This window comes from Leishmania braziliensis, chromosome 32 (assembly GCF_000002845.2).
Source record: "Leishmania braziliensis MHOM/BR/75/M2904 complete genome, chromosome 32".
NCBI classification, from domain to species: Eukaryota; Euglenozoa; class Kinetoplastea; order Trypanosomatida; family Trypanosomatidae; genus Leishmania; species Leishmania braziliensis.
Window position 1 is genome coordinate 814588 of NC_009324.2, and position 20773 is coordinate 835360.

A 20773-nucleotide genomic window follows, 5' to 3' on the forward strand; every position below is an offset into this window, starting at 1 on the left:
GGAAAACAAGACTACGCATTAGAAGCACAGAGGAAGATGGGGTGGTGATTTAAAGAGAGCACCGCAGCCACAGTGAAAGCGGTGAAACAGCTGCGCCCGTGGACGAAGCACGTACAATGACTGAGAGATGCTTGGGAAGGTAATCCTCGTGGTCTGCAGAAACTATTTTTAACCCGTTATGTTACCAAGCTTGGACTCCGCTTCAACGTCTATGTGCGGTTTTCCTTTTCCTATGCGATTCGGCACATCGCACTCAGGCCGCATCGCGTGGTGCAAAGCAGCGGTAGACGCGTAGGCAGGCAACCTCCTCCGCGCGCTTCGTCCGCGACGCCCCGGTGCTTGGAACACGGCATTCCCTGCCCACGGTTATCAAGTGAATTCACAGTTCATTCTACGCCGTGAGCACCACCAGCTTGGCAGCAATGAGACCATCCGCCGCTTTCGCAATCACGCGCAGTCACCGACAGTTGTAGTTGGGAATGGCAAAGTCCTTGACGTTTTGTGTCTTCCAATGTATACAGAAAAGAGGCAATGCCGCCCCATAAAACGCCTTCAGTCTCCCCGCCGACATAGCGGCACGCTTGAGCTCTGCTATATAGCCGCTTTTTTGGGGGGGTGGAAGGGAGAGGAGCGTTAGGCTCGGGAGTAAAAAACAACGGCACTTAAAATAAGGAGTCCACTCAGTCCAGAAAAGTAGCATTACACACACTCACAAACGACCGTAAAAACTTAATGGTTGCCTCTCTCTCTCTGCACCTTCAGCTGTAAGCTGAAGGTGACAATAGAGCGACAGGAAACGTTATCATTACAGAGACAAGTACACGTGTGTGTGTGTGTGTGGGTGGGTGGGTGTGTATCGGATTAAAAAGTGGGATAGTGAGGAAAAGTAATGGTGAGAAGCAACGAAGAAAAACACGAGCGATACGGCGGCGCGTCGCGGTCGCCTCGTTCACGCGAAGAGCAGAAAGAGAGAGAGAGGACTTTGTCTGTTAGGCTGAGGGCGATTCGGCGAGGCAATGGGGTACATCCACACACACGTTAGTAGGGACGTTTGTCTTGCGTAAGGTGCAAGATGGAGCAAGAAAACAAGCAAAAATATGGTAGGTGGAACACAGTGGGCAGAATGCCCAGTGCAGTGGTCCGAATGCTGAGAGAAGAAAAGGAGAGGGTGAAGGTAGAGATCAGGAGCGAGGTATAGGCAGCACTGCTCTGGAGAGAGGCGGGGGAGAAAGGGAAACTGTTCACCTCTTCCACACGCGCACAGACATCCCCAGAAAGTTATAGACGCTGCAACAGCGCAACCCAGGTCGAAAGTCCAGCGCCGCAGCAGCGGTTAGTCGCGAAACAGCAGCAGCGAGGTGTTCGTCATATATATATTGCAGGATAATACGCACACACACACACACACACGCGCGCAGTAAAGGTGAATCGCTCCCTCCCCCATCTAACAGGAGATGCCGATGCACCTCGGTATGAGTTGATTACGTGCGAAGAGGTCACCGCAAACGCGCCTAACCACAATGGCAGACCGCACAGCAGACCAGCTAGAGTCGCCGCACCTGCACACACACACACACACACACACACACACACAGAACTATGCAAGCACACGCACGTGCTCTCCCTCCTCTTTAACGCCGTGGTGCTACAGCTGGGTGTACAACGCCGCCGCCTCCGTGCATTCGTATGCACGGAAGTGGTGATTCAGCGAGGCAATGGAATGGACGTGATAGCGGCCCCCAAGACCACCGTGTACCGCGTTTCGAAAGAGAAAAAACACGCGCTGGATGCGACTGTGAACTAGCGCCATAGCACACATGACGCACGGCTCATGCGTCACGTACATGTCCAGCCCATTCGCCAGATATGCACGGACGCTTCCCACGTAGCGGGAACCTTCAGCAGTAACGGCACTGGATGGCCCGAGTGCCGGACTCCCAGGGGCGGAGATCGTCTCAACCATGTCGCCGGAAGCCTGCCTCGTTTGCCGCTGGTGCTCTTGCTGTTGCTGTGTTGCGGCAAGCTGCTTCAACGCGTACATTACCGGGTGGTCAAGGATCAGGCACGGGTGCTGCGGTGCTGCTGCACGCCTCTGCTTCCATGAATTGGGGTCCTCGCCGTGTGGTGCTTCTCGCACGACGCCGCAGTATGGCGCGGCGGCAACAGGGTTGTCCGCTCGCATGGATTCACAGCCGGAGCTCGTCGCCAAAACGAGCCCTGTGGAAGGATCAATCACGACAGCCACAATGTCCAGCAGCCTATGCGACTCCTCCTCCCCGAGGACAACCTCTTCAGTCATCCTGGTTTGCGGCGAAGACGTAACTTTCGAAGACTCACCCACATCTCCCTCCAAAGAAAGCCCGCTGCCATGCGCCTTTTCATTGCGAGCCTCACAGACACGGCGCAGACCCTGGCAGAGTGGAAAAACATGCCTCACCATGTTCTTGCAAACCTCGGCCACCCATTGTGGGGGCGGCTGAGTTGGACTATGAGGACGGGGTACAGCGAGTGGCCACACACGATTGGCACTCGCCCATTCCGCCGGATCCAACCTCGGGGCCGTCGCTGAGACAGGCACGATTTGAAACGCAAGAGGACAACAAGCAGCCGCAGCAGCCGAGGTAGGTGCAGTCTCGTCCCCTCGGTGAGAGGAGCTCGGCGTTGGAGTGCAACCGTCTGCGTCGTCGCTGCAGTTGGGGATGCAAATCGCTTGCTGGCGTAGGACACACGCTGCGGAGTTGCCGGAGACCACGGCTGAGGCCGTCTCTACGAATGCACAAAACCGCGCCACCTTCGAGGTCGAAGCGAAGTCACTGGAGAGAAGCTCCAGCACCTGGTCAGCACTCAGCGACTCGTCTGCTCGACTCAGAGGCCATAGGAGTTGGTGTGTCAAGGCGGCGCAACTGGTTTTCACCGCACTTGAATTGTCACTCGTCCCGCTAATCGCATAAGAAGAAGGTGCATTGCTTGCCGAGACGGGTGTCGGGTGCAACGCGGCACATGTTGCTAGTGGCTGGAGTGCGAGGAGAAGCTCCAAGCTCGAGGACGGGGTAGCAAGTTGTGCAGGTAGTGCCTCCGTCACTGGCGCTGGGGCCGCACTGTGACGTGGTCGCAGGCGCTTCAAATGAGCACCCTCGGTATCGTCTAAGGGAAAGTGCAGATTTGCGGCCCGCAGCAGCGTCTGAGCATGCTTCGGCTCTAAAACGATCAAAACAAGCGCCGGCGTGCAAGTGAAGGGCGGCTCCGCTGCAACGATCTCGCGCATTGGCACGCAAGAGTGTACAAAGCAGTCTCAGATTGGCGCTGCTTTTTTCTTTGTTGAGTGTTTTGTCTTTCAGTGTGCATCAGCTGCCATGCGTGCTCGTGAAAGCGTGTTCGGTCAAGAAAGGAAAGAGAAAGATAGAGGGGGGGAGACTAAAGGTGTGCGGCGCACCTCTCATCCGCCGCTTTTCCATGCAGTACTTTGGATGTCCACTTTTCTCTACCGGTGCTCACGCTGTACGGCGCTGTGGTTTGTGGGACGAGGCTGAGGGGTGTGACAGAGCGATAAAATGAGCGGGTCTGTTTTCCTGTTCTTTTTTTTTTCTGGACTTGCGGTGTGTTTAACGCAGCGCACGTGCACTGCCAGAGTTACCACCAACCAACCAATAAACAGCAATAAGGGAGAAAGGCATGTGACACGATCTGAAACGCAAGGAACGTATCACCTGCGCTCCCTACTTAGATGAGAGAACACGCAGAGGAGAGTGATGCTGCAGCGGCGAAATGAATTCACGTTGATCGTGAAGCGGTGTGCGCAAGGTGGAGTGGATAAAAATGCCTGACTGTGCAACAATGTACGTAGAGGAGCACTGAGGGAGGACCCACGGCGGTGAAGCCGCGGATGCAGCGTGGCAGGGGCGCACACCGTGTCGTATTCGCTCGCAAGTACGTGCACCCGTCGCGTATGATCCGTCCCTGATCAATGGTAACCCAACAGACGCAGAAGAAAGCGTCTGTTACGCGCATTAAAAGCCACAACGCAGCCCCACATATCTGGGCCTCTTTTGCCGTGGGTCACTGAGAGGCAGTTAGCAGGAAGAGAAACTATCAGCGCATGACGATATGCTCACTTACACACTCACGTGTGTGTGTGTGCGTATACGTACCCTTCATGGCTTTTGAAATCGGGGCAAGTAGCGCAGTCGCCACACGCTTAGATGCTCGCCTGTGTAGCGCGCTGCCACCTCCGAGGCCTCCAGCACATCATCCTCATCCTTCACACCTTCCATCTCGACGCAACGCAGATGTTCGCGAAACGAAGCTTGGGCAAACGCCACTACATCTGCCACATCGTTTTCTTTGATCAACACCACGTAGCACACGCCGCGCCGTGAGAGCACGGAGGGAAGCTGAAGCAGGAACTGGTCGAGTACAACGCGTCCTCGTGGTCCGCCGCACCACGCTGTGGTGATCACGTCTCTTTGGGCAATGGCGTCCTGCAACTCCTCGAGCGACGTCGGGACGTACGGGGGGTTGAAAAGGACAACGTCGAACAGCGCAGATGCCAATTCCCCATGTGACAGAGCGTTGAAGAGATCTCCGTGAAAACAATGAAGGCAGAAAGTCGACGCAGACAGCACAGAAGATGTCGCACTGTCGGCATTCACAAGCTGCGATGGCGGTGCAGCTCCCTCATCTGAAGGTACCACTGACGTCGCCAGCGTGGCTGGGACGGCGCTCTGAAAAACACGTTCGTAGAAGTCGATCAGAATCGTCTCCCTAAAGTTCTTGAGAAGAGTTTCTGTCCAAGTAATCGCGGTGGCCTCGAGAGCCAGCGGGTTTACATCCACGGCACAAAACATTGGCCCGCCAACAGCTCTGCGTGTGCCGCTCGTGCGACAGCTGAGCTCGGGCTTTACCACATCGATCCCCTGTGTAGCTGCCGCTGTGACGGACGACAGTAGTAGAGATCGTAGATGTGTGATAACGGTTCCGGAGCCGCACCCAACCTCCACACAGAGGTCCGGTTCAATCGAGTGAAGCAGCTCGGCATCCCTGTCGAGAGCTTCTAGCAAGAGAAACGTGTCCGCTTCAGGCTCGTAGACGTTCTGGCGAAAGCGCGGATCTCGAATGCAGTGGGTGTACTCTGGGGACGAGTACGCAGTTGCGGCGATGGAGCTCATTACAGGGCCGATTAAATAATAATAATAAGAGAGAGCACCTTCGAAGGAAACAGCAAACAAAACGCAGACGTGAAAACAATGTTTCACCGAGGTCTGCGAATGCGCGCCTGTCTCATGCACCTTCTTTTCCCCTCTCCGCCGCTACTGGTGCGGTAGACATCGTTGATCAGTTTGGCAAGGAGTTCGGCAGGTAATGTGCCGAGTACGAGGAGGAGTGTGAACCGGAGTAGATACGGGCCCCCATGAAAAGAGAAAAAAGCGGCGTACAACAGAGAGAGAGAGAGAATTCCTCAGTTGGCCACCTGTACCAGACGCGTGAAACAATACACATAAACATAAAGTGGGCATTCGCTGCCCCCCCCCCTCCCTCCCTCCCTCCCTCCTTCCTCCCTTTGCTTTCATCGTTGTTGAAGTAAAGGAAAGAGGGCTGCACACACGCGACACACTTTACACTGAGCGTTGCGTTCCCTCCCCCTTGGGCAGTTTCCCTTTTTCTTCACATTGTTCGCTCTCGGTGGTGATGTTCAGCGGGTTGCTGCTTGTCCTCCTTCACGACACTGAGACCCTGATTTTTCAGCAGCCAGCAATAGGCCGAAACGACACACAGTCACACCTTAAGTCCACCAGTGTGTATGGGCGCTTGAATAGGTTGTTTCGCCTGTCGTTGATGATGGTGTAGTCCTGGTGCACAGATATGACTCACTTATGTGCGTATGTCATGTTGCGGTGGGCATCTTGCAGCCACATGGCAGCGATCAGCCATGTGGGGAAGGGTGAAGAAGGGCCATGGTTGCTTGTCTCTGGCAAGGCAAACAACATAGAGATGACCCCTCTTAGTGGCCTTCCTTACCCTTCTCACAGAAGGCTCGCGCCTCTCCGGTGCCCTGGACCCACCCCCTAAACGGGAATGCGCCTGAGCATACGCGCACAGACACACACACAAGGCATATATGGGCACAAATCTGCATGCTTAGACATCTATACAGTCTACGTTGATGTAGTAGTGGAAGAAATAACACAGCTTGAGAGAGAGAGAATCACAGAAGGCACGAGCACCATCTCATGACAGTGCCTCGGTCAAAGAGAGCGCAGCGAGAGAACAACCCCCCCCCCACATACACACACAGAGTCTCCTCAGAAGGCAAGAGAACGCATACAGTGGTGAGAAACTCATCACTAGGATACGACCCAAAGCAAAGAAAATAAAAAATAGCAGACACGAGAATCAGAGCGACAGAGGCCGAAGTAGCGCATCGTCTTCGCTATTGCCGGCGGATCTCTCTCCTTGTACCCTTTTCCCGCCTTCCCTCTCAGTTCGATTTAGCATCGGTCGCCTCAAGACGCATGGTGAGGTGCTCCGTCGCAACCGCCAGCTGTGCAAAGGTTGGAATAAAGGCGCGGAGGTGCTGACAACGCTCCATCTCAAAGGAAAGGTAGTTCGTCAGCGTGTCGACGTCCGCCGCGGTGGCGCAGCGGGGGATGGGCGGTAACAACCACCGCGCTGCTGCTGCAGTATCTCGTGAAGAAGCGGGAAAGGCGGTAGGGCCGGTGGCAGCTGGGCGGGAAGCCGGTTTCTCGGCAATGTGCCGCAGCGAGTCTGCGAGGGCAGCCACAGCCTCTTGATGCTCTTGAAGAACGAGAGGAGACAGCTGTGAGAGAGGGTCGAAAAGCTCACTGTTGCCCTGCGCGCTTGCCGATGTGTCGCTGCGTAACCTACATGACAATGCCATCTGTGCACACGCAAGCTGGGCCTCCAGAGACGAGCAGCCAGTAACTAGAGCAGCAGCGACGCGTAGAGTGCAGCCGCTGAAGCTCGACTTCGCTGGGTGGGGCGTACTGCGACTACTCGGGGTGACGCCATCCTCTTCGCTACCGTCGCGCCTCACCTCGGAAGAACGTGGAGGTGAGTGCATTACCCTGCTGCAGCTTCGCTCCAGGTTCGCGGAAATAGGAGTCTTTGTATTGCGAGGCGGGAAAGAGGCAGAAGACGTAGACATGAGGCGTACCAACGCCTCTTTTTCCTCGCGTACATGAGCCAGCTCCGTTTGAAAGTATTCTATGCGCTCCTGCATCACATCACACATCGGGCAGCCTCCATAGCAGCGCACATCTGACATCGAGCCACTTGAAGCGTCTCTAGTCGTGTCTCGCTTCGCTGTTGCCGTGAAAGTCGCCAGCAGGCGCTCCTGCAGCCGATTCACCTCTTGCTCCAGGTGACGGTTCCGCCAGCGAAGCTCGTCCATCGTGATTGTCGTCAAGCGACCTCGCTCTTCCTGTGCGAGGGAGGGGGCATCACCGTTCGTGCTCTCTGAGAAACCTTCCGTATTACTAGGCCTCTCATAGATGCGCCGTGCACGAGGGGAGTGCAGTCCCACACCGCTCGTAGATGTGAAAGAGACTGACCGAGGCCCCGGCTGGTGCGCGGGTCGGGACTGCGAAGACTGTCGCTGCGCTGCAGCTCGAGGCTCCGGCACGGACGCCTCACCTGGCACGATGCGTGACAGCGTTGCCTCCCGTGCACGCCAGATGGCGTCCTTGCGGAAAAGCATCACCTCTTTGCGAAGCCCTGTCAGCTGCAGCATCAGCGTCTCCTTCTCCGTCTCGGCCTCCCGTAGCTGCTTCACAACCATGGAGCCCTGCCGCTTCTGCCGCGTTGCATCCCGCTCCAGTGTACGGACCTGCCGCACGAGCCGCTCGACCAGTTGCGCGTAGTCTGCGTTCTCCTTCTTCGTCGTTTGATGAGCACGCTGCAGGTCCGTCCAGAGGCTTGTCTTGCCGCGAAGTTCGCGCTCAAAACCGTTGCGCTCTTCAAGTGCTTGGTCGCGGGTAATCTGTGCGCGGTGGCACTGGTCCTCTGAGCTGCGGAGCTGTTCTTCGAGGACCGCGATGCGCTTGAGGAAATGCTGCTCTCGCGCTCGTTGACGGTCTCTATCGAGCTGCACACTCGGCGGCGGCAATTGAGCTGGTGTCCGATCGCGAACGATATCAGCGTTATAACAACTGCTGTCGCTTCTGCTTGATTCGTCTACGTCTAGGTGCAAGGCAGCCGGCGTCACAACAGGCTGAGGACTAGAGTCGGCGCCTTTGTTGCGGGTGGGGCTCGCATCCACAGCCAAAGGAGTCGGTGACGCTCTCGGTCTCGAGAAGAGCTTCGACGGTGCAGGCGACAATTGCACTGCTCGCCTGCGCGGAGGCCTGGAATTAGACGCCATTGACCCTGATTCTTCATCCATCACCGCAGTAGCCCCGCAGTTCTGCGCCGCCTCCACTGTAGCAGCAAAATGAAGAACGCGCATTGTTTGTCGCACCGTATCCTGCGGTGCTGGCACAATAAGCACCTGCACCGTTGCCTGCGGAGCGACATTCCTTTCTAAAAGATCTCGGATGGGAGTGTGTGGAGGGTAGGTACGAGCTGCACCGTCCGCCCGCATGTGAAGAACGAGCGTCAGTTGCTGCAGCAGATCCTGCGCGCTGGCCGCGTCGACAACAACGAGTCGACCATATCCCTGCAGCTCCACCGTAACCACACAAGCCGTCTGCCCCTCGAGCGATGTCGGCGACTCCTGCAACGCGGCATGGCGGTCCTCGAGAAGCTGCAAGAGCGTACCCCACTCCGTTGCCGAGGTGCTGCGAGTCAGGTTCACTTTGTGTGCTTCCTCAAGAGTGCGAATGTGGCGATCTTCGCGGAGGTTGTCCAGCAGTATACGCTCCGACGCGGATACCGTCACCACGGAGAGCAGGGCTGCTGAACAGCACTCGAGATTCCGAAAGAGCAATGGGAAAAGGTTAGCGTAAAGCTCCATGGCCACCGCTGTTGCCTCTGCTGACCCGGTGTTTAGCTTCTGAGACGACGATGACAATGGCGGCACACGCGATGGGGCCGTTGCTGCATCTGCCTGGGCCTGCGATGTGGGGCCCCTCACCCCCGACGCCGTCGACTTAGGTGACAGTACCACATCTTCGGAGTTCGGTATCGCCAGGATGAGAGTGGCGTTGTTGCCATCGCGCAGCGTAGCGAGAAGCGGGCCATTGATGTGCTTCACGTAATCATGCGCAGGGCTCAACACGTGAGAAAATACGAGGGACTGTAGGCGGCCGCGGTAGAGCACCCGAACCCCATCTTCAAAAACCCCCTGGAAGAAGGAGGTGTCTTGACGCGCCTCATGTGGAATGACGCAGTACGTCCGCGTTGACATCACGCCGCCCTTTGACGTGATGTGTGTGTGCGAGGGTGAAGGGGGGTGAGTGTAGGCATAAAGTAGACGAGCAGTGAAGGAGAAGGGAGAGCGAAGATAAGCATACGTGAAGCTCGAAAAGAGATGTAGCCGGCATAAGTGGAAAGAAACTAAACAAAGGCGCTAGAAGAGATGAGCGCATACATAAGGCCATCAGAGTATTAGGGGCCCGAGCGCGCTAGTCCATCCTAGACGCATCAGCATTTATCGGCCAGAAATGAGACCGCCTAATCCGATCACCAAAACTCAATCCCGTGCAGTCGACAAGCGCAAATCACCGCCAGGTGCATCGATGGAGAGAAAAGGCCGAAAACACAGTCACACAAAAGGAAACCCCTTAGTCGTGGCTCTCAGTCGCTTGGCCGCCTGCCGACACGTGCACAGACACCCTCATCCTCATCCAGTAAACTGACGTGTCTGCATGGACGTTGGCGCCTGTCTTGCCTAAAAAGAACACATTTCATTGCTGCGGTTGCTGAAGCACACCGATATAGAAAAAAAAAAAGGGAAGGAAGTAACGTGGGCCGTGGCAGGCAGTGCCTGCCATGCCTCTCGCACACACACACATACCTGAGCAGAAACTGAGAGTGTGAGAGAGGTGAGGAATGACAAGCTGTCAACAGAAGAAAGAAGAAGAAAAAAAAAACATGAAAACGACGAGGCAAATGGAAAGCGGGGAAGAGGACAACGAAATGAGAGAGTTCAATGCACATAGACGTGCGTGCATATTACTCATCCAGCAAGAACACAGAGACATAGCATCGCTGTGGTGGATACAATCTCGTCCATTGGGGAGGAGTCCGTGTCTCAGTAAGGGGAACGGTGGGAAGGGAGCACAAGGCACGCCTCATAAGACACGCCGAGAGGGTTATAGTGGCGGCGGCAGACGCTATAGGAAGACGGCTAAGGTTTCCAAGAGCACGTGGGGAAACTAGGGATGGAGTCAGGAAGAGGAAGACACGGAGAATGAGTAGCAAAGTCACAGTAGTTCACGACGAAGTGCATCGGAGCGAGACGGCGACAAATGACGGAAAGACAACCAAAATGTAAAAAGAGAGCAGCGAAGTACACTGGAAGGGGTACCCAACGGCAAACACCGGCTCAGTGCACCAGCGAAGCGGAGGCCGCTATGGGTAGCTAGCTGACAAAAAGGAGCACCAGAGAAAATCGGAAAAGCAGAGAACGATAGTACAGCATCTATCATCTTACATTTCGAGCTCCGCGAACGCATAAACGCGAAAAGGAACAAGAAGGCATAAGCAGTGTGCAGAACTGAGCACATTCATCTTCGTACGGCAGATAAACAACACGAAAAAAGAAAGGGCCAAGGGGAGGAGATGGCCTGCAGCAGAAGTTCACCCGCACCTAAAAAGAGCACCACGGCAGACGTGCAGCAGCTCGCCTCCCTGCACGGTGTCGTTCTACGATGAACAAGTCCGCTGCTCTACCCAAACAGCCACGCCTTGCCTGTACCTCCCGGGGCAGCGCGGCTAAATCCCCATTGTCGAGGACGAACCGTCCTGCCATCGCATCGGGCCATGCACTAAGCAGGCTCTTCTCGTACTTGCCTCGTCCCTCCGTTGAGTACGTGCGGCGCAGCCGGCGCCACACACACACCGGTGGGCCGCATACTCGGAGTCACGCGACCAGCGTACAGGATCCTGCTCGAGCGCGGTGCACGTGGTGTCCGCCGTGCGGGCAACATGGGTTTGGGCTAGGTGCTTGCAAGATTCGCTCGAGGAGGAAGCCGGCCAGCCCCCAGGCCAGGGCCCTCGGAAACCCCGCTCCCCATGTACCCCGCCCCTCTGTCGCTTCGAGCCGCTGCAGTCTATAACGTGGTGTGGAGACTCTCCACATGAGAGTTGGAAGACTCCATGGCGTGATGCGGAGTGTTCCCGTCATGCTCCCAGCATCTCCGTCGCATCAGCCCGCGCGGTCAGATGGAAAATGCCGCATATTTCGCATACATGCGCCGCGGGGATTACTCATATGGATCTCTTCGCACCTCACTCGTCGATCCCTCTTGCTTCCCCGAGCACTGGATGCCTTGCGCTGATGTGGTACGCCATGCCAGCGTAGTAGACAGCGTGTACGCACAGCGCTCGCGTTCGCGTATTCGGGGGTCTGCTCCAGAACACCGTTACTGTCAGGGGGGAGGTGGGCTCGCTCTCTGCACCCTCCGGCTCCGCCGCTGCCCCCGAAGAGCGTGGCTGCATGACCTGCTCCCGCATGCGCCGCGGCAGGCGGGTCGTTGCTATGCATCTGGGGAGGTACGCGCATTCCGTCTGCCCCTGAATCCGCACGCCGCTGACAGGAGTGGGCGTGCCAAGCTGAAAGGGCCCGCGCACAAAGAGCCCACCGCTTGTCGCCCTGAAGGGGTGCAGGGGGAGGGGGGCGGCGGGCACACGACGGGAGAGACCCGTGCAGCCCGAGCGAGATGCACGTGCTCACAACGCCGCGTCGGACCCTCTGGCAGGGGTGGGGGTACCACAATGCTCGGGCAGTAGCAGGCAGCCTACCATCTGCTCTCCACGCTGTCCCTCCGAGTCCTCCGTCGTTGCAGGAATTCAAAACGCGGGCAGGCGCCCGTGCGCAGCCGGGCGACGGTGGACTCCTGTCGCCCTGTAAGCTCAGTATCCTTGCTCCTTGGTGTGGGGCGGTGGCCGCCACGCAGCCCTCGTCTCAGTGTGCCGCATCGTGTATTGTGGTTTTGGGGGAGGTCGGCCTGGTGTCTGAGGCCGGCGGCCAGGTGCATCCTTCGTGCCATGGGCGTTGACGCCTCTGACGCTGCACACTTGGCAAGCCTGCAAACTTTGCCGCCGTGCTCCAACGCGCCACAGCCACAGGCAAACAGAAATGAGAGGCACACGCGGCGAGCTCGTAGCGCCAGCATTTGCGCCCAGCCGCGTCGCATTGCACCGCCCTCCATCGCTATAGGGCCCGCGTCGAGTGCCATGAGGAGGGTGCGCGGGTTCGTGGCAGCAGTCACACTTGTTTCTCGGCGCCTTGGTCGACCCAGTTGGGCTCGCAGCGGGTCAGGCCCCAGCCCCATTGCTTCACACTCAGCGTGGTCACTGCAAGCAAAGGGGTCCGCAGCCTCCTGCTACTGCACCTCTGTGGGCATCACAATTATGCAGCACCGCCGACGCTCCCGAGTTGGTCCCTCGCTGCCGCACCCTCTGCCCACAGCAAGGAAACTTCACAAAACGAGACGGACGTTGCCTGCATGCCGCTAGTCTTGCTCCGCCCGGAGAGTCCGCCCACGGCTCGTCAGGGAGTGGCAATGTTGAAGAACACGTCGAAAAGAGAAAGAAATGTCGAAATAAATAAAAACGGCGACAGGCAACAGGGCGACCAGAGAGCAGCAACGCACGAAATGTCAGAGAGGGTAGCACAATAAAAGCACTTGCGATGGTGTCGTGTATCGCACACACACGCCTAGAAAAGGGGCCTGGCAAGTGTGCTGGATTGGAAGAATGGCAAGAAGGCGCTAACATCAGAGTACCAGCAGGGGAGCATCAAAGAGGACAATACACGTATCACCCCCCCCACCACTCTCCCCGGGAGGTAACACGCACGCATCACAACAGGCTCGTATTACAGAGAGCACACATCGGTACAAATGTGCACACGTGCTCACCGTATGTGGAGCCGTGAGAGCATCAAAGGACACAAAGAAAAAGGAGCAGACGACTAGGGCAGAAGCCATTTGCAGAATAAAAAACTGCCCTATCAGGATGCCTGGTTTTATGGCCCGCACACACGGCCGTGCACACACACACACAGCAAAGATAACGTCCCAAAGAAGAAAAAAAATTTAAAGGCCCTCGCCCTCAACAGGGAGAAGGCAGCACACGTGCAGAAAGAGCGAGCAGTGCAATGGGGGAGGAAGCGTGGAAGCAACGGGATCGCAGTAAATCAAAAGACCAAAAAAGATTTGCGTGCACAGCCTCAACGCGAGGCACACGTGAAACAACAACCGTCATTTGAGGAAAAGAAGGAGCACACAAACGGTACGGAAAAGAAAGCAACACCAACAGAAAAACGCGTCTGTACACACACCCGCCCCCCCCCCGCTGCTTCCACGCATAGACGCACACACGAAGAGGTGCCTGACAAACCGTCCACACATTGGTGACTCAACAAACACACACAAGGCGGACGATGTGCACAATTGTAGTCATGTATTCCAGCTTTGTCGGCAGTTACCATACAGGCAAATAATAATTTTTAGTGTGCTCTTCACAATCCGTTCCACACCTGCCGCCGACTCCTGCTCCTCTCACAAGGTATCTGCACTGACGGTTGGCAACGTTGTCGCTAAAGACATGCCAGCGGCAACCCCACCCCCGCCGCCGCCACCGCCTGTATCTTGCTCACTTTCTTATAAACAGGAAATTCTTCTAGGCATGGAGGGCCAATGTGCGCTCCCAGAGACAAAAAAAAAGATTGGGGGAAATTGCAAGAGAAACACAGCGAACAGCGCATTCGAGACTCATCATCAACTGAGGAACCCGCAATAGGGACTAGTTCGTATTGCTTCTGAACTGTCGAGAGGCTCACTCGTATGTGAGACGTGGGTGCCTGCGCATCTGAAACACATGAGAGCAAGAAGAGAGGAACTGCCGGAAGCTGCTACGCATCATCAGCTCTACTATATGGCCTGATTTGCTTCGACTCATCTCACACTCAGAGGCCGATTCCAGTCCCGCAACTCCCATCACAGGTGATTCTTCTTCGGTACTGGCTGAATGCAGGCTCTGGTTTTATCAATGGTTTTCTTCAGCTGCTCCGCCAGGGAGAGCGGAATGTTGCCGTCTGTGATGTAGATGTCAAAGAGCATGCGGCCCAGGTCGCCCGTCAAGTACGGATCAAGGAAAGGGAGCACACGCTGTAAGATATAGTACTGCCGCTGCGCCTCCGTGTGCAGCACGCATGATGCACTTGTTCCACCTGTGCGCTGCAGCGCCGCCACCAGCCCCTCCTCCAAATCGACAAAAAAAGGGTTGTAGAAGTTCAGCATGTGCGGCACAGACGTCGGCCGCACGCGTACCGGTGTGTACACCAGGCGCGGGTTCGGCACCCAGCGACCTACCTTGGTGACATCTACGAAACCATTTGCGCGAATCTCCTCCTCGATGAACCGAAATAGAGTACTCTCCGCCTCCTGGAAGTGCCTGAGGATGGCTCTGTACTGTTCATCGGTGCAGCTTCGGTCGCCGACAAACACTGGCTGGCCAACGTGCCTGTTGGGGTCTCTGTTGACACGCTGCATGCTCCGTTGCCCACTGCTGTTGGTGCGAGCAGTGGTCAGCACTCGGCGATATGCTTCCGACGGCATGTGCAAGTTCACGACAATCAGATCCACATCCTTGCATACATGCTTTGGCGAGCGTACTATGGAATTGGACGACATCATCGCTGAGGTCCCGAGGTCACCGTCGCCGCTCTCAAGACGGCGAGAGGAGCAGGAGAGGAATGTGAGCGATAGGCAATCCGCGCCTTCAGAAGGATTTCTGCTGCACGATCCGTGTCGGTGCTGCACCACCAGAGGGGACGTTACGTCAGGATGCGGAGGCGCTCTACCGCTCCTGCTCACATTCACAATTTTCACGTCGTCTGTAACGCCGTCGGTGCCGGGTTCTCGCACCCATGAGTTCTCCCTCCAGGATGAGTGATGGCCCGCGTCACTGTTCGCTACACCACCGGTGGTGGCCTCTGTACTGTGGGCGCTGCTAGAGCTGAGCGCTGCAGCAGACTTGGTCCGCTTCAAATCGCACGCCTCTTCGGCGCTGACGCTCTTTCGTGGTATCGCTGAGGCGCTTGAGTTACTCACAGCAGCAGCCGCTTCTTTAGACCCCTGCTGGTCGCAGCTACGACGATCCTGCTTGTTCCCTAGCAGCGGCGAGGACTCAGTAGTGTTGGGGGGCCTTGTAATGTCACGACCATACCGCAGCTCCATCTCGCGCAGCTTCGCCGAGGTCGCGAGAAGCAGATAATCGCCCTGGAAAAAACGATACAGCTTGCGCTGGCGCTTCAAAGCGAGAGCATCCGATATTTGCAGCCCATACCGAACCACTCCCACCTCCGAGAGGTTGTTATCGATGAAGAAGACGGAGTCCCACTCGCTACTCATGGCAAGCGACCAGACCACATCCATTTTGCGGTATACTTTGCCGTTCACAAACGCCGTGTTGCGCGACGGTGCGAAGAAAGTGCTCACTGACGCGAGTGTTATGCCCCAAATCTCAGGTCGAAGAATGAGCCATCGGCCCGGTTGCTCTGCCTTGTCATCCAGTTGCCCATCGAAGGTGCGGCTGCACGTCGGCGATGCCTGCGTGTCGGTCAGAAACGCGGAGTCCTCTGTCGTTTCGCTGCGATCACGCACGGTGGATAGGCGTACCACAACCGTGCCTGGCGAGAAGTACCGAAGGTCGTGTTCGTTGGGGGCGCCGCTATCGGCCGTGTTTCCATTCGGCGCACCTTTCTGATCGCTCACCGACGACGTCGACGACGGCCTCTCTTTCACCTTGTTCCCACTCACACAACGAAGCACGTTTGTAAAGAACGACTTCTCTTTCGGCATTCCTCCGTTAGAAGAATCTAACGCCGAGGGGGAATGGTCTGTCTCGCCAGCCCTCGAAGAGCTGTCACCGGTGAAACCAGAGGTGCGCTCTAGAAAGGGCAACACGCACCGCAGTCGCCCAGAAGGCTTCCCAAAGACGTCGTCGATGCTCCCCTGTGAGAGAAGTAAGTGACGCGCGGAGTCACCGGCGCTGCTAAAGAGTGCGACCAGCTCAGAATCCCGGAACATAGTATTCTGACGAACCCCGCTGACTCCGGATGCGACGAGGGTGTCGTCAACATCCCATATGCACAGCACCTTTGGCCGGCTTGGTCGGACGCCTTTCAAGGACGGGCGATGGCTAAGCCGCAGCCGCGAGTCGTCCGGCATCCGTAACTTTGACGGCGGCGTAACCGGAAATGGAGTAGCATTCTCGTCCTCCGACACGGCCTTTGCTTCAGTCAAGGAAAGCGGCGGCCGCTTCGCCGCCGCCGGTGCACTTTTCGGGGAGGGGCCGTGCGCCGTTTGGGTGTCCGCCGTGACATTTAAATTGCGCTTTCGCGGCGGCGACGGCGGCGGCGGCGGCGGGCGAGACGAATATGACAGCCCACGCAGCGTATTGCCCAGGTGAATAGTGCTCTTGCACGTGGCTGGCAGGTACGGGGCGTCGTTGTTTGTCTTAAAGTCAGCGCTGTCAATCGGCTCCTTCAGCAACCCTACGACGGAGCTCACATCGGCGTAGTTGCACGCGGCAACAAAATGGGGGTGCAACTCAACCATATTCATTGTGGATTCCTCCCCCCCCCTTTCGAAACAAAAACAAAATGAGCTGTGTATAGGCGACTGCCTCCGCTTACGTGTGTGCGTGTCCGTCTCACGTAAACTCGATGTTACACGCACACGCGCGCACCTGTGACACCACACGATGTATAAGGAAGCACTGAGAGAAACAAGAGAAAGGAGACGCAGAAATATATATATATATAACTGAGTGCACGCGTAAAACTAACGGAGAAAAACTGCGAGAAGAGAGCTCCCTCACGTGTATTGCACGTTGAAAATGACCCTGCGACTACAGCAGAGCGCGCGGAAGACGAGATCTGAAGACGTGCAGAAGTATATGTGTCAGAGCACCGTCGAGTGCTATGTGTGAATGGAGGTGCTTGCGTGTGACTGCTCGTATATATGTCTGTTTACTTGTATGTGTTCTTCCTTAATCGATTGCACGCATCGGAGAGAGAGAGAGAGCGAAGCGCAGCACAAAGCAGGACAAGATGAGGGAGCAGCCCGTGTTTTTTTGTCGGCATTCCCTCTGATAAGATATTCAGTTACTCCAGAGCTATGGGTGTATAGAAGGAGATGCGAGAGAGAAAAGGGGGCCGACAGAAGAGAGGGAGTCAGACACGGTATGACGTGCAAAGGCGTGGAAAAACAGAGAAGCGAAGCCAACAACGAGGACGGTGATGGTATAGTTCCCGCTGGTGTTGCTCCGTGAACCCTGATGAGAAGAGGATACCTCAGTGCGTAGTGTCCAGGGCCTAATCTCCTCACTTGGGGTGGAAAAGCCCAAGCAGCCCCCCCCCCCCTATCCCTGCTAATGCTGAGGCATTTCTGGTGCTGACAGGATCAAGCGCCTGCGACATAGGAAGGTCAAAGTGATGTGTCGCTGTTGGTGTCGGTGGCCAGGTCGTGGACGGCGTTGCGTCGGAGCGACCTTCGACGCAGGAATTGGGTAGAGTTCGAGGCAGGAGTCATACTCCGTCAACTGAGTCAGTGCACTGCTGTAATACGTGCCTCGCACTGCTTCACACGACTCGATGAAGCCTGTTGACAGACCATGGGGATAGTGGCGTTTGAACGGGTATTGCATTGCAAAGAATGGACACCACGAAAATAAAAAAGGAAAAGCAAACAATATCCGTTTGACTTTCCCATTGTACTTACCTCTACTTGCCTTGCAGTGGGAAAGAAGCACGAAATAGAAAGGGACGTGCGCCAAACAAATGACGCACGAGCGACAGTTTTGCTGTGGAATCGGGGTTCCCGTAGGTCTACATAGCGCTCTGTGCAAAGTTGTGCGGGTGTGCAGCCCTATGTGACCCGAAAGCAATAAAACCAGCGGTTAAAAGGCAGAAAACGAAGAGAAAACAGCCCTGGACGAAGCGACAATAGTGTCGTCAGCTTCCGCACATGAGAGCAAAGAGGCGACAGTGTGGTGGCTGGGCTGGTGATGCAGTGCTACACTAGGATGTAGTGATCTACAGCCCTCTGCGTGATACGCGTGCCGCGGAAGACCTCGAACAGCAGCATCGACAACCAGGTTACGATGGACAAGCACATCAACGCAAAGGTTGCGATGCTAGGCACTATCCACTTGCTGGTGCCGAGTCCGGATATGATGCACCCCGGGCCTGTCGTTCCTGCATCGATGTACACGAGAAAGGCAATCTCCATCAGCGCCACGGGGATACTCATGGTGCCCATGACTCGCGACAAGGGCAGGTTGAGGTACACCAACACAAGAACGATGATAGAGATGCCGAGGATAGCCGTGTAGATGGAAAGGAAGACAATCGTGCCGTTGTTGCAGGAGCGTAGGTTGAGTAGAAGCACGATGAGGGTCACCGCCTGGGCAATGAAGAAGTACATGGTGAAGAAGACAAGCACCTTCGTGGCGATGTCAGATGGATGGACGCGGCGGACGAGGAAGCCCGTGTAGCTTTTGCTGCTGGTGCTTCGGCTAGACAGAACTGCAAACCCACAGTTGTTGCACGAGTGTGTGAAGACGGCTATCTGGTAGTAGGCGAAGATGGACATGACGATCAATGCCAACGCGCAGGCCAAGAGAAGCCAGAAGACGATGCGGCTATAGACATGGGGTGTATGTTGCACCCCAATGAAGAGGAACGTCTGCAAAACCATTTGCGGCAAGGCGTAAAAGCAGCTGTTGGCGATGTGCTGAACATACGTGCCGTTGCGCAGGTCGTACCGAATAATGAAGAAGCGCTTCGCGTCAGTCGAAATTTCGTACCGCAGCAACACGTAGCTCAGCATGATTTCGTACACAGGGATGATGGGTACAATTCGAAAGATGTTGTCCGGGTAATTCCAAATTTGGTTGTCATAGTGCTTGATCTTGCCTTCCTCCGCCCGCATGGTGACGACGAGACTTACCACGTAGCTGCCAACGTATGTGATAATGACCCAGTAGCTGTTGTTTCGGGTATTGGGGTTCCGGAACCAGAACACAACCGTCCACACCAGCATCGCCGTGAAGGTCAACGTCACCAGTACGCCCAACCAGCTAATTGCGACGCTGATGTAGTGCAGCACATCAAAGATAAGGTATATGCAGAAGCTGGGCTTTTTCAAATTCTCCAGTAGATACGGGCACTCTATCAGAATCGCCACATAGTCAAACCCGGAGTAGCGCAGAAGCACCATCTGCTGAAAAGTGATACGACTTGTGCGAATATTGCACAGAAACCGAACATAGTCGAGCAGATCGCCAGACACGAAGTCGCCCTTGTAGGGGTCGCCGTCGAGTACCTCGTCAAGCTTCGCCTGCACGATCGACTGCACCTGAGGATCACTAATGTCCACGCGACCAGAGTCAATGAACACTTTCAGCAGTGCTGGGCTTCCACTCACTATTTCGAAAGTCTCACCGTCTACGAGCTCATTGCTAGACTTCAGGGTTGCGAGGATGATGTTCATGAACACGTCAGAGCCGGTCTGCATAAACAGTAGTACAGTGTCTTTCAGGTCTAGGCTCACATGATCGTACTCGCCGCCCCCCTCCAAATCATTACCGGCCTCCTGGAAGCTCGCCGACTCAGTAGACGGGAGCAACTCTGTGGTGCTGCGCTGCTGAGACCTGTCAAACTCCCAACCGCCGCTGCTGCTGCTGCCGTTGGGCCAGCCTGTGATGTAGCCACCAGCAGCTCCGCTGCCGTCGAGATCAGGGCGGGAAGGTATCAGCTGTCTATTGGAGGGCGTGCCGCCTCTAGGCTGGTACGGTTCTGCCGGTGCGGCGTTTTTGGTCCCAAAGAACAGACCCACCGCAGTGTTGACGCCCCGGTAAAACGCAGAAGAAATCCACCCACCATTACTTCTACTACCCTTCGGACGATTAGGGTTTTTGCTCTCGGGTTCTTCGCCATCGGGGTACGGCTGATGAGAGGCGACAGCTGACGCCGTTCCGCGCATGGAGCTTTCGGTGGAATCCTCACCATCGTCGCGTGGAGACCCAACATTCATTGCCGCCTCATGCGAGGCCCCGTCGTCAGACGAGTCCACAAATTGAATCCGCATTTGATGCGATTGAGAGTCCATGATGCGCCTTTAAGTTCACGGGTGGTGTGAGAACGGGGGGAGGAGCAGAGACCAGTTAAACAAGCAACGGTGTGCTTGTGCGACTGTGTCCGTGCGTTGAAGCAACACGGTTTGCAGGGACGGACAGATTTTCGTACGTGCTCGCCGCCGTAGCTGTAACTTCTCGTCTTAACAGGGGTATGGGAAAGAAAGGAGCAGCAGCACAGCGATTCAGCACCCGCAAGACTGTATGGAGAGAAGAAAAGCAAAACAGTTATGGTAGTAACCGTCTCTGCAGTTGTGCAGAGGAAGGTGGTGATAGCGCTTTGATCGCCTAAGCAGTTGTCGTCGCAGTGTTCCACGTGAGTGGAAGAAATAAGATGCAAAATTCAAGCAGGGAAATCTGTGAGACGCAACACTGGCTCGATCCTACCCCGAATGTGCGGTCGGAACGCGCCTGCTTGCTCAACTCGCTTCTTGGCGAACGCTGAAAA

General features: G+C 56.0%; 5 protein-coding genes across 5 annotated transcripts; all 5 read right to left on the reverse strand.

Moving 5' to 3' along the window:
• Positions 1–1645: 1645 nt before the first annotated feature.
• Positions 1646–3265, reverse strand: LBRM_32_2290 (conserved hypothetical protein; the record flags this gene model as incomplete). The annotated part of the gene is made up of 1 exon (XM_001567533.1): positions 1646–3265. The coding sequence occupies one exon, from the start codon at positions 3263–3265 to the stop codon at positions 1646–1648; it is 1620 nt and encodes a 539-aa protein (XP_001567583.1).
• Positions 3266–4151: 886 nt separating this feature from the next.
• Positions 4152–5165, reverse strand: LBRM_32_2300 (conserved hypothetical protein; the record flags this gene model as incomplete). Its single annotated transcript, XM_001567534.2, has 1 exon — positions 4152–5165. One exon carries the CDS (start codon positions 5163–5165, stop codon positions 4152–4154), a length of 1014 nt encoding a protein of 337 aa, XP_001567584.1.
• A 1310-nt stretch (positions 5166–6475) lies between these two features.
• LBRM_32_2310 (conserved hypothetical protein) lies at positions 6476–9361 on the reverse strand (the record flags this gene model as incomplete). The annotated part of the gene is made up of 1 exon (XM_001567535.2): positions 6476–9361. The coding sequence occupies one exon, from the start codon at positions 9359–9361 to the stop codon at positions 6476–6478; it is 2886 nt and encodes a 961-aa protein (XP_001567585.1).
• Positions 9362–14120: 4759 nt separating this feature from the next.
• LBRM_32_2320 (conserved hypothetical protein) lies at positions 14121–16751 on the reverse strand (the record flags this gene model as incomplete). Its single annotated transcript, XM_001567536.2, has 1 exon — positions 14121–16751. The coding sequence occupies one exon, from the start codon at positions 16749–16751 to the stop codon at positions 14121–14123; it is 2631 nt and encodes an 876-aa protein (XP_001567586.1).
• A 1452-nt stretch (positions 16752–18203) lies between these two features.
• LBRM_32_2330 (conserved hypothetical protein) lies at positions 18204–19706 on the reverse strand (the record flags this gene model as incomplete). Its single annotated transcript, XM_001567537.1, has 1 exon — positions 18204–19706. The coding sequence occupies one exon, from the start codon at positions 19704–19706 to the stop codon at positions 18204–18206; it is 1503 nt and encodes a 500-aa protein (XP_001567587.1).
• Between the last annotated feature and the right edge of the window lie 1067 nt (positions 19707–20773).